Below are 17,427 nucleotides of genomic sequence, written 5' to 3'. Positions count from 1 at the left end.
GCGTATTTTTTAGCATGTTGAAAAAGGACCGCGAGTAAAAAAAGGTCGCCATGGAATAAAACAATACTTTTTTTACTCATAGGTTTAGTCGAAGTAGGTCGTAGTAGGTTGGCATGTTATTCGTAGGTAATCGAGGGTAGTCGAAGGTAATCAAAGGTAGTCGAAGGTAGGTCGAAGGAGGTCATCTTCATACTCCACTATTCGGAGTCCAATTTTCCCGAAGCTAGCCGAAGCTAGTCTTCAACATAGTCGAAGGAGGTCTTCTGCATGACATTTTTTTCAAACTCTCCTAAACTCTTCTAAACTCGCGAATTAGGTCATCGTAGTGGGACAGCCCCTTTACCTGCGATGGAACAAACAAAATCACTAAAACAGTAAATTCAGCAGTGGCTTCACAAAGGCTCGTTTGTGCAATTTCTTGCAATCTTCAAAGGAGCTATAAACCACGCTGTGATCCATCCCGATAGGATGCTTTCTACGGCGCATCCAGTGACGGAAATCGCTATCAAAATATGGAGGGGACCGGCAGACGAGGGGACACAATTTCTTGGCGGCCGCTCGTGCATACGCATTCACGCACACACACACGCGAGGCATCGAAGGCTTCTGCCGTGGGCCCTGTGAGCGGTAATTACAGCTCAATCCAGCGCTAAATGCAGATCAACTCTGCCAGTCTCGCCGGGTTAGCCTACAGCCCTGCATGGACTGACGGAATACCGGTCCGGAGCCGTGGAGCTAGCGCTGCTTCTCTGCACTGGCTGGAAGCCTGGGCCATATTTCCCTTAAGTCCAGGCAGGGCTATAGGTTAACCCGGCGGGAGAAGCAGAGTTGAGCTGGGTTTAGCCCTGCTTCTCTGTGCTGGCTGTGGGCCTGGGGGCACCGCGCCCGTCTGACTCCTGACGTCTTCATGAGGCTCCTATGTCTTATGAAGAAAGACTGGATAGACTTGGTTTATACTCTCTAGAATTTAGAAGATTGAGAGGGGATCTTATAGAAACTTACAAAATTCTTAAGGGGTTGGACAGGCTAGATGCAGGAAGATTGTTCCCGATGTTAGGGAAGTCCAGGACAAGGGGTCACAGCTTAAGGATAAGGGGGAAATCGTTTAAAACCGAGATGAGAAGAACTTTTTTCACACAGAGAGTGGTGAATCTCTGGAACTCTCTGCCACAGAGGGTGGTCGAGGCCAGTACATTGGCTATATTTAAGAGGGAGTTAGATGTGGCCCTTGTGGCTAAGGGGATCAGAGGGTATGGAGAGAAGGCAGGTATGGGATACTGAGTTGGATGATCAGCCATGATCATATTGAATGGCGGTGCAGGCTCGAAGGGCCGAATGGCCTACTCCTGCACCTAATTTCTATGTTTCTATGTCTCTGGCCACCCCCGGGCGTGGATCATCGGGTGGAGACGGGAACGGTCCAGTGGCGGTTCAGCAGTGATTGCAGCGCCGGCGGGCCGGCCGGGATCGATCCTCGATGAGGATGAGGCGCAGATCTGTGCCCAGGGCTGCGGTTGTGACCCTATGACCTGGGCACGTCTCCCTCCTCCAATCACTGCACTCTATCCTCAGTCCCACCCTCCCCCCCTACTTCTGCCTCTGACTGACACCTCACTCCTCCAATCATCCCGCTGAATCATCATGTCCCGCCCCCATTGCCTGCTGACCGACGTCTTTCTCATCCAATCACGCCCTCGATCAGCAGTCCCACCTCCACTGTCTCACGGAAAGCGGAGATTTCACCGGGTTTTAAAATCCGGATTACAAAAAATGGGGGGTGATCGTCCCCCACGTCTCAAAACAGAGGAGGACCCTGCCCCTGCCCCCCCCCCCCCCCCCCGATTTCTGCATCTGTAGAAGTTTGTCAGGTTTCCTAAGCCTTCTAAAGAAGTAGAAGCGTTGGTGTGCTCTCTTGGCCATAGCTTCAGTGTGGCTGGTCCAAGATAAATTGCTGGAGATTTATTCCTCGGAAATTGAAGCTTTTGACCATCTCTTCTTCGGCACCATCAATATAGACTGGGATGTGTACTGCTTTGTTTCCTGAAGTTAATCACAATCTCTTTTGTAGTGCTGTCATTGAGGGAGAGGTTGAACAACCTTAGATTCCATAATCATTCATCCCAAGGTATTCATAACCTTACATTGGGAATTTCTCCGACAGCGATTAGAATTTTGAATAACAAGTCAACTTCATCTTACATCTGTTTCGACAACACATTTTTAGATATAATATTTATAATAGAAATATAGAAAATAGGTGCAGGAGGAGGTCATTTGGCCCTTCGAGCCTGCACCGCCATTCATTGTGATCATGGCTGATCATCCAAAATCAATCAGCCGTGCCTGCCTTCTCCTATTGATTAGATTAGAGAGTCATAAGAGGAATTAATGGCTCTGCATCAAAGTGGAATCATCAAACGTGGAAACATTTTCCTATTAACAAATACTATTAAAGAAATAGAACAAATCTACAATTGATCACCATATCAAAACCTTTCTTTTACCTTGTATTTGCATTCAGTTACAAAATTGTCTTCTCAGCTCCACTCAACAATAACACAAGGATTAAACAACATTTCATGAAAGTATTTATTTAATGCAAGCGTGCCGTTAGTTAAAATGTAATTTGGAGGAGGGGGGCGAGAAAAACAATCAGGATTCTCAATGATGGTAAGACTCCAATAAACCCCTGCTGGATCAAGCAAGTCAGTTGTGGAATCCTACCATCTAATTATCTGCCAACATTTCAGAAACCTAATATATTTCAGATGCTTGATTACAGAAGGTGGTTGTAAAATTTCAGATATTTTAATTTCCTCTGCACTCGACAGTCCGGCTAGGGTTGGCACTTCTTCTCCGGCCGTCCTTTGGGTGGGGATGGGACACTCATGGGGGGGGGGGGGGGGGGGGGGGGGGGGGGGGGGGGGTCTGGGAGGGAAGTCGGGGGGGGGGGGGGGGGGAACAGTCCAGTGGCTGTTCTGCAGCGCTTGTGACGCCAGGGACCCGGGTTCGATCCTGGCTGCAAATGAGGCGCGGGTCTGTGTGCGTGCAACTGCCGAGAATGTCTCTCCGCCGGTCCAGTATCCCCCGTCTCCCACTCGCATCTGCCCCCTCTATCTCACGTTACACCCTGCTGTCCCACTACCTGGCATCCCCATTCCTCAGATTAAATATATTTTTACAAGTAAATCATGAATAAAGATAATAATTTATACACTGTTTATACAGTCAGCGCTTCTTTCGCTTTTTCTTTATGGTGAATGACCTTTGACAAATCCCATGATTCTTTGCGTTTTTCAGAATACCGAACTCGTTTATTAAGTGGAGTCAAATACACTTAGTCATAGAACTGTACAGCACAAGAACAAGCGCTCCGGCCCACAATGTCTGTGCCGAACATAATGCCAAGATCGTCTCTTATCTGCCAAAACATAATCCTTCCAATCCCTACATATCCATATTGCTTGGAATAACAGCCCCAATTTCTGCAGCTGATCTATATCCTGCGGTAAAGCTTCCTCACAGTACACGACCCCAGCAAACTTGGTGTAATCTACGAACTCACTAACCAACCCATCCACAATCACGTCCAAGTCATTAATATATAATCATGAACAGCATAGATTCCAGAACAGATACCTGAGGAAATCTACTTGTCACAGCCTGCATATTGTCCTTCCATCACAACCATTCGTCTTCTATCAGTAAGCCAGTTCTGACTCCATACAACTATGTCTCAGGCATCTAAATCTTCTGGGTCAGCCTACTATGGGGGACATCATCAAATGTCTTACTAAAATCCCTGCAGCCAAATCCACTGTCCTACACCTTTCTCACCTCATCAAAAAACTTTGAATAGTTGCAATATTGCCTAGGCGCATGTAATAAACAATTTTGCAGTTCGATAAAGCCCAGCCGAACTGTATTTTGAATCTCCCCATGTTCGGTACTATGCATTAACACGTTTTCCTCCCTTTAACACTGTTTGTACTAATTATTTTTGATTTTTTTTTAATATTCTTTCAGTGGTGTTTTTGATGGATCTGCTGATCTTTTATTTCAATACAGCCCAGTAACACAAATTCAAGACAAACAGCAGACCCTAAATAGATTTTACTTTAGTTTTTATCATACCAATAGTAGAATCATACCTTGAAATCATCTTCAACTACCTTGCCTTTTTCCATCAGTCTAGGCACCTTGGAACTCACAGCAGCAAAAGCAGTAATAAAACTTATATGAAGGGCATGAAAAATATAAATTTAGAGCTGCAGATTAGAATGTGGCAGCTTTACTACCAAGAAACTTTGGTTAAAGTTTCAAAAGCAGTGATTGAAACTTTGATAGTATTTTTTTGAATACTAGATCCACCGGCCGTGATCAAATGCACATTTTTTTCCCAGATGTCAAGACCTAAATAATGCAACTTGTCAGACTGATGCAAGAGGCTAAAGTCAAGAGGCTAAAGAACTTTAACCTTTTCCCACTGCCAACACTGATATGAATTAACTATTCCATATAATAGATCGGACTGTTGGCGTCACTCGGTATTACAGCTGGCGTATTTCTTTAAAATAAAAAAGGGTAAAAGAACACAGATGTTCTTGCCACGTCAGTCAGTGATGGGAGGAGTATAATTCCGCCCAAAGATCCTATATCGCTATAGGATATTTGGTTCCTCCCTCCCACCTACAAACTGAAGCAATAAATGCAGATCAATGGGTTAGGTATCATGATTTGCAGCAAAGATCCTTTGGAAGATCTTTGGTTTGCTGTGAAGGCCCCAGTGGCTGTGCCTCGGTCTGTTTGTGGCCACGGCTTTTTGAGTTGGAGATTGACTCGGCACAATCCAGCAAAATAAAATAAAAAAGTGTCTGCAAAATGTACATCTGTCCAACAACTCGGGCTCGCGGAGAAAGCACGAAGTTTCACACATTTACAACAAACCCATTCTCCAGTGCGGAGCTGAGACGAGCCGGCAGGCGGTTGTCATGGTGCCGGTCTCCGGGGGCACATGAACTCTTCCCTGCCCCGCCCAAAACTCAACACAGACCTGACCCGCTCAGCAGTCCAAAGACATGGGCAGAAAACTAGTGGCGCCACTTTTTCAAATACCTGTGAACTCCGACTGCAAGGGGCAAATTCCGCTTTCACAGCTTCCGCCATCTTCCACTTCCCACCCCTGGGCTCAGGAGCAGAGGCATCACCCACAAGCCTCCACAGCGCCGCCATAACGGAGAGGTCAAGCGGGCAATAGACTGCGTGAAGCAGCCATGATGTGAAGGTCCACTGGATCTTGGCATCTGTGGGAAAAAGTTCTAAGAAATCCTCAGTTGCACTTATCCAAGTCGGCAGTCCAAACAAATGAAACTATAGTTATGTGTGGGAAGGAGCTGCACATACTTGTTTACACCTAAGATAGACAGATAGCTCAGGAATTAAATCTGTATAGGGTGATTTCACTAAAGGTCACTGGAGCGTAGATCCGCACCCACGTGACCAAAATTCTCAAGTGGAGGACACTCGAGGGTTCGGTACATGTTAGTGGAATTATCGCGTTTGCTTGCTGAATTTATCAAAAGTAAGTTAATAATGCCTTACTTTTGATAAAATTCAGCGAGCAAACGCGATAATTCCCGATATTTTGGACCTTTAAATATCCATGGCAAATGTCGGCTGTTCATTTCCGCCGGTTTGGCACCTTTAGTTCCCTCTTGAATTTACCTTACTTGCTATCTTTTTTTTTCCCTGTAAATCTAGGTAGCTGTGCCTCACGGTCACACCGACTGGCACAGTAAATTGCAGCTCACAACCTCGCCGTTTTGTATGTATTTAACGGGTGGGAAAATTCGTTTTTTCCCATCCACTAACATGTACCGAACCCTCGAGTGTCCTCCACTTGAGAATTTTGGTCACGTGGGTGCGGATCTACGCTCCAGTGACCTTTAGTGAAATCACCCTATTATGTTCTAAAGAAATTAAACTAAACCCTGAAGCATTGTTGTAAATTGGATGTGCCTTCACTTAAATGCCAATTGGTTGTCTTCACCTAATACACATTTCTTCAATTTAGAAAGTCTGTCCATAAACCTGTACAAATGTTTTTTTGTGCAGCTTATGTTAGCAGCATTCGTCAAATGCATGAGTCTCACGTTCAATGCGTGAGAGTTGGCAGCCCTGCAATCCTGGCAGCATCCATGTGAACATTTTCTGCACCCTTTCCACTTTTTTGTGAAGCTAAAATCAATCTTCATGGCTGATGATGAAAAAGTGATAATCTGAAAAAATAGCTTTAGATCAGCAATGTCAAAATAATTTCTCCACTATTGATCGCTCTGCTATGTTTTTGTCATCTGCAACAAATAAAAAAACGTACTTGGACTAGTGTAATCGGATTTGCCCATTAGGAATTTTGTTCCAAAAATTATTTTAAATTGAAATGTGTCTGGTTTAGAAAGTTGACATTATAGTTTATTCTTTGATTAACTCTTACAACTGCAGATCAAAGTAACAACAACGTTTGCAACAGTAATCAAGAAAGTAAATTGTGTTGCGATCTTTGCATATACAGGTATTAGTGAAATAGATATTCAACTGAATCATGTATATACTATTTGAAAATTCTTCTTTCAAATGACCAAAAAACAAGTGGTAATCAAGGCACATTATTTTGAATTACCTGCTTATATCATCTGTCTGAACGAAAATAACTCCTCCATGGAGTAAAACAGATTACTTTAATGTTAGAAGGTTAGAATAATCAGTAAAATTTTAGTTTTGTTTATTATTATCACGCGCATTAGGTACATGAAAAGCTTTTGATGCGTACTATCCAGTCAAAGAAAATACTATACATTATTACAATCAAGCCATCCACAGTGTACAGATAAAGGATAAAGGGTACAACATTTAGTGCAATATAAAGTCCCAATAAAGTATGATTAAAGATAGTTCAAAGGTCTTCAATGTGGATGATGGGAGGTCAGGATCGTAATCTAGCTGATGAGAGGAAAGGTCAGTTGCCTGATAACAGCTGGGAAGAAACTGTCCCTGAATCTGGACGTATGGAGAACGAGAAAGACTGGTTGTTTTCTTGCTGGAAGAATTGTGAAAAGAGTTCATTAATTCATTGCTAACAAAGGAGACGTCACGAAGAACATGGGCCCAGTGAGGGACAGATTCTGGTTTCCAACAACCTTTGGATTTCCTTTCATTCATGTTTTAATTCCAGTTTTTTTTAAGCAAGGTCTTTAAGCATAATAACCTAGTCTGCCAGCCTACTGCGAGCATTCAGTTGTACAGGTATCAAGTAAGGTTTCTTCATCCCCAAATGGAGGTACGGTGGAAGTCTCATCTGAGAGGGGCCAGTTTTTTTTTTTTTTCAACAATACAACGGTTTATTTGTCACATTGCACAAAAAGTGCAAGTGAAATGATATGTCAGCAGCGATACAATGATAAAGGGCACACACAAAAACACAATAAAATTTTAATATAAACATCCACCACAGCATTCATCACTGTGGTGGAAGGCACACAATTTGGCCAGTCCTCCTCCATTTTCCCCCGTGGTCGGGACCTCAACCCTCCGCAGCAGTCGCTGCGGGCGTCCAGAAGGTAAGGACAAGGTACAAGTCCAGGTAAGTCCAGAGTCGGCTCCTCCCCACCGGAGACTGCAGCTTTTAGTTGGTATAGGCCGGCGGCCGAAGATTTAAAGTTCCCTCCACGTCGCAGCCATAAGCACCGCAGTCAGCAGGGCCGGCGGTCGAAGCTCCCCTCCAGGGGTGATGTTAAGTCCATACCGGACCCGCGGTAGAAGTTGGCCGCGGGCCGGCGGTGGAAGCTTCTTCTTCCCCCCGGGTCCCCCACGAGGGATCCCGGGCTGTAGACGCCGCGCCAGCTGGAGCTGTGCAGACCGCGGCTTCAGGCTGCCGTCTGCTGCGGGCCAACGGAACGGAGCGCTCCCCTCCAGCGAGCCCCAGCTCCGTGCTGACAGTCCACGCTGCACCCGCCGCCGGAGCCCCGAGCCCCGGGCGCGTCTCCGGGAAAGGCCGCGCCGATCCTCGCTGTTAGGCCACGGGGGAGGCGACCTGGAAAAAGTCGCCTCTCCTTGGAGGAGACGACCGAAACGGTTTCCCCCTCACCCCCCCACACCACCCCCCACACAAAACACACGAAGGAACATTAAAAACATACTTCAAAACATACCAAAAAAATAAAAAAAGTTGAAAAAACTAACGCGCTGCTGACAGGGCTGCCGCCAGTGCAGCGCCCCCACCGACCAGTTGGTGGAAGGACCATTATTTTAGGAGAGAATGAGATCCAGTGGTGGGATAAGTGTGTGATCTGTGCTTTCCAATATCTTGTAATGAGGTCAACTTTGGAGACAGGGACATATGAGATTGATGTAAGGGCATGGTGATGAAGGACGCCTTACACCTTATCTGTGTTGCAACACACGCAAAACAGTCTTCACATCATCTGAGTAGCCAGATTTTCTGAGCAAAACCCAGCCAGCCTAGTTAAACCCGAAAGAGAGGTTTATTCTGCCTCACTGAAAGATTTAAACATTGGAGTTAAAGGAGGAGACATTTAGTTGCCAGCCTTGTTGAACACAGGTGTGTTTGTGATTTTTACAATTTTCCAATTCTTCCTCATCTCCCCTCCCCCAACCTACTTGCTTTTTTAGAGGACTAAACATTATTTTTTTTGTTTTGGCACATGTGTTTGAGTGTATGGCCGTGACCACTGTGAGTTACTGATCCAATAAACCGTAGCCACTTTCATACACCAAAACTATGTGGCCAACACAATTTGTTTTTGGATTGCTCTCATAAATTGTGGGTGCACACTGTGAACTTCATCGGCTCTTTGGTACCAATATCATGTCCAAAAGATCAATATCTCTCCTTAACTAGCTGTGGCGTGATGTGATGAATTATGTGAATCATTCCATGCTTTGCCTTTTGTTTTGTACAATTCTGATTTGCTAATTTATATGATCCAGATATCAGCAATCAGAAATCAAATTATAAAGTTGTCCCATTAAAATATATATATATATATAAAATAATAGAATCCAAGTGATACATGGAACCAAGGGAAACATATTATGACTCACTGTGCCTATAATGCATTCTATTGTCGTCCCCATCGGAAGAAAAGGGGATGCATTTCAGTATCATCTTACATTCTTCTTTCTGAATGTACCAAGTGCTTTAGAGCCAATTAGTTATATTTAAAAATACTTTATAGCCAGGTGTGCAGGGCATGCTTCCATAAAAGGCAACATCATAACCATTAGATAATCTATTACAGATATTTACTGGGAGATACATTTTGGTCCCAGGAATCTATGGATAGCTGTCTGCTGAGAAAGAGCTGCAGGATATTTTACAATAACCTATAAGAGTGAACAGGACCTAGATTTAACATTTCAGCCAAGAAACCGCACCACCGGCATTGTAGCACTCTCTGATATTGCTCAGAGAACCATCAAACCTGTGCTGGAATGTGAATCCAAAAGCATTCTGAATCAGACAAAAGAGCCACAGTTGATCCTGGTCAGTATTGATGGCCCAAACCCAGTGTCAAATGCCATGTTTTTTATTGCTACAGACTAGCAGACCTTCCTCATAGTTAGGACCAAAGATCATAATCTTTGGTTAAGATCGATCAAAGTTGATTTAGATGTATCATTTTTTTCTGAAATCCCTTATGTCCTTTTATGTTTTCATTGTTTAGACGTGTGGTACAATCAGAAACAGATGCAGTTTGATAATTTCTTCATTGGATTTTTGTTTTCTGCCATTGCAATTCAACCATCTTTGGGTTGGATGATGTTTAAGAAGGAACTGTAGATGCTGGAAAATCAAAGGTAGACAAAAATGCTGGAGAAACTTTGGGTTGGCTGATGGTCATTTTGCAGTGGTTGGACAATTCAATGTAAGTGTTTCAGTTCCATAATTTCTAATCCTATCTGCACTAATGACAATTTAAATATAATTATTGAAAGCATACATGATTCCTAGTATTTGAAAACGTTAACCTATAAAGAACATAATACATTACTCCTCAGAACATTTATAACTATTATACTGAACTCAGCAATTCTCATTAAAATGAAATTCACACTTTAAAATGATTTGCAAGCAAAAGTAACTAATCATTGTATTTCCTGGCAAATAGCATAAAACAGACCAAAAGCAGGAAAGGTTCATAGTAAATCTAACAGAAAGAATGTAATCAACTTCAATACTCTAGCTGGAGGTGTTTTATTTGATTTGTGCCTTTGCGCATTTCAGTTCCTTGCAATTATTTATCACAAAGTCCATTCGTTTTCACTCCAGCACAAGTTCTTGTAGAAAATTAACTCTGAAGCTCTCAAGATCATTGTTCATTCAAAAATACTTTTTTGACCGAGTCAAGGTTCCCAATTTCAGCTGCTGTGCAAAAACAATGTTATAATTAGCTCTCAATAGACAATAGACAATAGGTGCAGGAGTAGGCCATTTGGCCCCTCGAGCCAGCAACAATTTCAATGTGATCATGGCTGATCATCCCCAATCAGTGCCCCGTTCCTGCGTTCTCCCCATATCCCCTGACTCCGCTATTTTTAAGAGCCCTATCTAGCTCTCTCTTGAAAGCATCCAGAGAACCTGTCTCCACTACCCTCTGACGCAGAGAATTCCAGACTCACCACTCTCTCTGTGAGAAAAAGTGTTTCCTCGTCTCCGTTCTAAATGGCTTACTCCTTATTCTTAAACTGTGGCCCCTGGTTCTGGACTCCCCCAACATCGGGAACATGTTTCCTGCCTCTAGCGTGTCCAAGCCCTTAACAATCTTATATGTTTCAATGAGATACCCTCTCATCCTTCTAAACTCCAGAGTGTACAAGCCCAGCTGCTCCATTCTCTCAGCATACGACAGTCCCGCCATCCCGGGAATTAACCTTGTAAACCTATGCTGCACTCCCTCAATAGCAAGAATATCCTTCCTCAAATTAGGGGACCAAAACTGCACACAATATTCCAGGTGTGGTCTCACTAGAGCTCTGTACAACTCCAGAAGGACCTCTTTGCTCCTGTATTGGATTCCTCTTGTTATACTGCAGAAGGACCTCTTTGCTCCTATATTCGATTCCTCTTGTAATATCATCCCTTAACATGCAGCCTTTTAACGAACTGAAAATTCCCTGCATATTCCATTCAATCAAATAAAAAGACAACACTTCACATGATGTGTAGGAAAAAACTGCAGACGCTGGTTTAAATCGAAGGTAGACACAAAATGCTGGAGTAACTCAGCGGGCCAGGCAGCATCATTGGAGCGAAGGAATGGGTGACGTTTCGGGTCAGGTCGAGACCCTTCTTCAGACTTCACATGATGCTGTATACTTCATGTTCTTCCACTGTATACGCTTGAACTAAGTAATAATCTTTTAGTTAATTAAAATAATCCATCTGACTTGTCTTCAATTGGTAATTTAATATTGAGGTAGAGGGATCATCCCAATATTTCAGTAAGTTCATCCCATAGATATTTAAGCTATTCACACCAGTGAAGTTCCCAGTCTGTTATGTCAACTGATGTTGATTTCTGACAGGTTCCCTATTCTGCAAGCAGACCCTGATTTCTGCTCTGAGTACCTGGATATTGTTGAATAACCTGCTGATATTCAATGTCAGTCCTTGCACGTCTGTAAGTTTTCAGAAGACACCTGTCATCCATCAAACAGTCGACAAATTTCTGAGAGGTATTCAAAAATGTCAAAAATGAACGATACATGGTTTATTATAACAATAGTATATAAAAGCAACAACTGACAGAGTAATACATTAAATCAAGCAACTATTAATAGTTGAGATGTAAGAAATTATTACAAAGTATTTATTCATATAAATGTCTAAAACGTGAAAAATATTTTTTAATGCTACACAAAGTTGCAAGATAAATTATTTTTCTTTATAATAATATTTACTCAATCACTATGGCTCAGTCATTAGATTAGATATGAACTGAATGATGGTACTATGACCATGAATCAGACTCTTTCTTGGAGTCAATATATCTAAGATGGAAAGTGGTATTCAGTTTATACAGTTCTTAAACTGTAAGTGGCTATTAAAGTTAAACTTTATGAACTAACTGAGCAACTGACACTTCAACTACATGTGAACTCCCACCATTGTGAAGCATTGTATTTATTGCGGGACGGTTGATGTTAGGCCGTTAGGATTTTACTCAGTTACCTTTTAAAATGAAAGCAATTATTGGATGGATTCTCCACCAAACTGTTTGCAAAAGGTAATTTGAAGGCATTCTGTTGCTATTATGTGCTTGCTATCTGGAGAGTAGAAAGAGGGCATGAGATAAGTCTGGCCATCAAAGATAAAGGATAATAATAAGAGATTCTACAGATATATTAAAAACAAAAGTGCAGCAATGGAGAAAAAAGGCTCCCTTAAGGATCAATGTGGTCATCTATTTGTCAAGCCACAGAAGATGGACTATGAATACTTCTCATCCATATTTACTGAGAAGGTCATGGAATAAAGGAATTGATGGAATTGCATTGGACTCATTACAAAAGAGGAACTGGCAGTAGATTATCTTAAGGTGGATAAATCGCCAGGGCCTGACCAAGTGTTCCCTCGGGCATTAGGGAAGAAATTGTCAGGGCCCTAGTAAAACTATTATTTTTACCAAGGGAATTATACCAGAGATCTGGAGCATGGCTAATGTTTTACCTTCTTTAAGACAAGTTGCAAAGACAAGACAGGGAACTACAAGCTAATGAGCCTGACATCAGTGATGGTTAGGTTATTGGAGGGGATTCTGAAGGACAGGATCTACCAGCATTTGGACAGGTAAGGACTGATAGGGATGGTCAACGTGGTTTTGTGCATTGGAAATCATGGTCCACAGATTTATAATTTTTTGAGAAGGTCAACAAGCAGATTGATAAGGGCAGGGTGGTGAACATTGTCAGCATTAACTTTAGCACAGCTTTTGACAAAGTCCCACATAATATACTGGACCAAAAGGTTAAATCATATGGAATTGAAGGTGAACAAGCCAACTGACCGATAGTGTAGTATTTATACTACTTTGAATGAATGGAGCTTAATTTCAATATCATTTTGCGTTACATTTTGTGTACAAACTTCATTCTAAACAGTTGCTTGTCCATTTGATATGAATTGAGAATTAATTGAACTGCATTGTAAATCTATCCAATAGATTTAACAATTTGATTAAATATTCTACGATGACTGAAATTCTCAAATTGTTTTATTTCCTACTTGTGTACAATTCCAAAATAACATTATTTAGTTCTTTAAAATGTGGGGTTGTGTTGGCTACCAGGTACCTAACGGTATGATTCTGAGACAATACAGGTCCTGTAGTTAAATTAAGTGAAGGATTTGAGGCGCTATACAGCCCAATAAGATGCATTAATTTAAAATAAGGGTTTTTAAAAGCACAATTCCATCTAAATCCGTCATTGATAAATGATTACATCAGTATTTTTAGTTTTGGGCTGAGTGATTGCTAGATTTAGAAATGGCAAAACCTGACTCGCATCTAGATTGTCATCCAAATTAGTTCAAATTTAAGATCCTGTAAAAGAACAGTACATTCTGAATAAAGACAAACAATTTATTTCTGTACAGTCTTATTGCTTTTGCATACATCATGCTGTCTGTTCTTAATGTATCAGAGATGAGTGTTTTTTCTCCTTGATTGAACATTGCAAAGCTGATCTGTCCCTTTCCTATGTGCCAGTTCTTTTTTTAAAACAAGGTCGTTGAACGGTCAGCATGCCATTTGTGATGTTATTGCATTAGCCTGTTCATTGCATGCGAGATTAGCAGAATTAATTAATAATATGAACAAATTCAAATTTTTTTTTGGAATTATCACATTAAACAGAGGGGAAAAAACGAAGCACCGATATCATAGCCCTCTCATGTCATATGTGATCACTGGTGTTCTATCATTGGGGTAGATGGATATATGTGCCTGTAAATGGCTGAGGTTGATCTCTTTTCATGCGTGGTTGGGATGAAATACCTTGAAGGTCTCATGGTTGGGGTTGTCTAGATCTCACACTTGCTGGTCAAGTGGTGGTATGAGATCTAATCCAAATGGAATGATGCTACATGTTTAATCAACATCCACAACTTATATAATATTTAAAATGTGGCAAAATGCCAAGGAATTTCACCGAATGAGTCTCAAATAAACTTTGTTATTGAGCCATAAAGATAAGCTGCTATCTTAGAGCAGCTAGTTTCAACCTTCATCAAAGTGCTAAGTTTTAAGGAACTCCTTAATGGGGGAAAAGTGAAGTAGGAAGATGGAGAGGCTTAGGGAAATAATTCATGAACTAAGGTCTTTAGGAACTGAAGGCATGACTGTTAGTTGAAACTTCAGGTTTGATAATAATGATAATTAGAAAAGTGGGTAAATCTTAGAAGGATAGCTAAGATTATTGGGGGATTTGAAAACAAGGATAGGAATTTAAAAAACTGAGGCATTGCTTAACCAGGGGTGAATGATGGTTAGCAGCCACTTACAGTGATAGAAAAAAATGGTGAGAGTTATAACACAGACAGCCAAGTTTTGTGTGACTTGGTGTTTACATAGAGTGAGATGAGGGAGTCCAGCTGGGAATGTTGGAAAATAGATCTAGAGTTAATGAAATTCAAAGACTAGAGAGCATAGATTTAAGGTGAGAGGGACGCATTTTAAAGGAGATGTTTGGGCCAAGTTTCTTTTTTACAGAAGAGTGGTGGGCACCGAGAGCGTGTTGGCAGGAGTAATGGTGGTAGAGGCAGATACAAAAGTGGGGTGTAAGTGGCTTTTAGACGGGCACATGAATATGCAGGAAACGGAGGAATGTGGTTCATGTGCAGGCAGATGAGATTCATTATCTTGGCATCATGTTCAGCACAGACATTGGATCAAACCTCAACAGAGTGGGTGTGGTTGGGCAATTTTACAAAGATAGAAATGGATGATTAAACTTTTACTGTGAATATGTTATCCGAAGCTCATCTCATGATGAAATATAACATGAGGATTGCTAACTATCTGGGGTTTAATCTCAAATAGTTGCTAGGAAATAGATCTGTGGCAGACATCGAGTACAATGGCGATAATTTGTCTAATGTTTAGCTGGATAAATTTCTGATCCTCCAGTCTTCGATGTCAGTCTGTTTCATCATTTAGAGATACTAGATGAATCAAGAGAGGTGGTGCTGAGGTAGACCTGGATGTTGTCAATCTACATGTGGAAATTGATATTGAAGTAGAACTATCACCAAGTGGCAAAGTACCTGCCTTTGGCACTGACCAATGTCATGGTATAAGGATGGGAGAAATACCTAAGCTTTAGGTAGGTGGCAGATGAACGTAATGTAATCACAGGGCAGATCAGAATAAACTCTATCTACCCAATACTTAAAGGGATTGTGATCGTCAGCTAAGCCTGACATCCCTAATGTTAGCCAGAAGCCAAACCTGTCAAGGACTATGCATGCATCTTCAAAAATATTCAAAGCAACTAAAAAAACATAAGCACATTTCAAAATAATCAAGAACAATTTTAAACAAAACATTCAAATATCTACAATTGCAATTATAATTGCAAATTTAAAATAATGCAAATTACCAAATTCTTACTTAGTTCCCTCATATTTATCCATCTGTATTAAAATAAATGACATGGTATTCCTGAGCCGGTATTTAACCTGGTTCAGGTTCAATGAGTAGATTTGCCAGTGCCAGTGTTGTGTTGATTCACATTCTGTCACTGACCATGGGAAAGCCAACATCAGACCTCAAGGGAAGAGCAGCTGATGACTTCTGTCCAGGACTTCTTGATCTTGCAGGAATCACGAACGTGGTGACATATAAAAAATATATTTCTGGCATATTGGTAGAGAATTGCTGGCATTCCGCCACAATTTCTAGCTTGCTTTGTTTCACATAATATTGGCAAAACCTGATCCTTTTTGGCATAATACGTATCTGACAACCCTGGGGCTGATGTTGGTGTAGTTTCTGTCTGAATCTGCTGCTGAGTTGCATTATTATAACTGTGGAATGGAAGGTGTTATAATGAATGTACTGCATCCACTGCCAGTGTTTCAGCCACACAATCTTTGGGCAGTAGATCATGGTCTCATTGGCGTTCAACATTTGCTGCAGTTCTTCTTAAGTGAACAAATAGCATTACTTGAACCAAATTTTTCAGTTTACTGACCAGGTAATCAGGGTGGAAGCTTTTCGGCGACGTTTAATTTGATTGTATTTTCTTTCATGAAACTAATTAAGAATCACAGGAATTCTGAATTGATGTCAGATGACTGAATTAAATCAGTTTAGAGAACGCGAAGTAGGGTTTACAATGGTGCTTAATCTGAAGTCAGTGCCAATTGATCAGCATACATTATCTATCACTGCCACTCTGTTGCCAAGAGAAAACTTGAAGATTGAATAAACATTGGTCTGATTCTTGACATGACATTAAAAGGATCTGCTTGCTCAAGATTTACAGGGATCCAAATTGTAGATGGTCATTTTCCGATAATCTCTTTTGTCATGGATAACGTATGAGTTCAAATTCTGGGTTAGATGTCACGAGAGAGTGAGTGTGGCTGGAATTAGTGGCAAATTTTCTCTGTCATGATTTTCTGTTAGAAAGAAAAAGAACAAAGTGTTACGTTTCCTCAAATGGAAAGGAATGTTATTAGATTTCAGTAATTTTTCACATCACAGTAATTTTCTTGGCCATCCAGAATGTAGAATTGAGTAACAGGAGATTCTAAAACGAAGGTTATCATGACACAGGCAACATTCACAGCAACATCTTTCATTTAAATAACGTCATTAATGTAGTTATATTTCCCAATGTGATTAATGATCACAAGCTGATTATTCCATCCCTTTGGATTTTAGATTGAACAATGTTAAAAATCAGTGAAAACTTTATCAATCCATAAATAAGAAAGAGTGGATAAGTTTGGTGGTCCATTACCATTTCACAATATAAAGGAGAAAATTATAAAGCACTAGATATTTAAAAAAAAAACAATTTAGTCCAAACAAGCTTTTCTAAACTGCATCAATGGAAGCAATTCAATTATGTAGTAAAAATAAATATTTAGTTCAATTCTTCATGACCACATTTATTGATCCTGGAGAAGGAATTGGTACCTTTGAGATCTTTTGCAGCAGATTTGCATTTAAGGCAATGGTTGATACCAAGAGATATTAGATCTGTTTGATTTGATTCGGATTCAGATTCAACTTTAATTGTCATTGTCAGTGTACAGTACAGAGACAATGAAATGCAGTTAGCATCTCCCTGGAAGAGCGACATAGAATATGATTTCAATAAATAAATCTATTTACATGC

General features: G+C 41.1%; 1 protein-coding gene across 1 annotated transcript in view; it reads right to left on the bottom strand.

Moving 5' to 3' along the window:
* Positions 1-11,765: 11,765 nt before the first annotated feature.
* LOC129700823 (MOB kinase activator 3C-like) overlaps positions 11,766-17,427 on the bottom strand; it is a 33,248-nt gene continuing 27,586 nt past the window's right edge. Inside the window, exon 5 of the mRNA XM_055641551.1 lies at positions 11,766-16,702. Within this exon, the coding sequence (XP_055497526.1) occupies positions 16,673-16,702 (30 nt within the window). The 3' untranslated portion in view covers positions 11,766-16,672. The remainder of the gene's footprint in view (positions 16,703-17,427) is intronic.

This window comes from Leucoraja erinacea, chromosome 10, assembly GCF_028641065.1.
Source record: "Leucoraja erinacea ecotype New England chromosome 10, Leri_hhj_1, whole genome shotgun sequence".
Lineage (NCBI taxonomy): Eukaryota > Metazoa > Chordata > Chondrichthyes > Rajiformes > Rajidae > Leucoraja > Leucoraja erinaceus.
The sequence above is the reverse complement of the archived record's forward strand: the minus strand, read 5'-3'. Positions and strand labels throughout refer to the sequence as shown.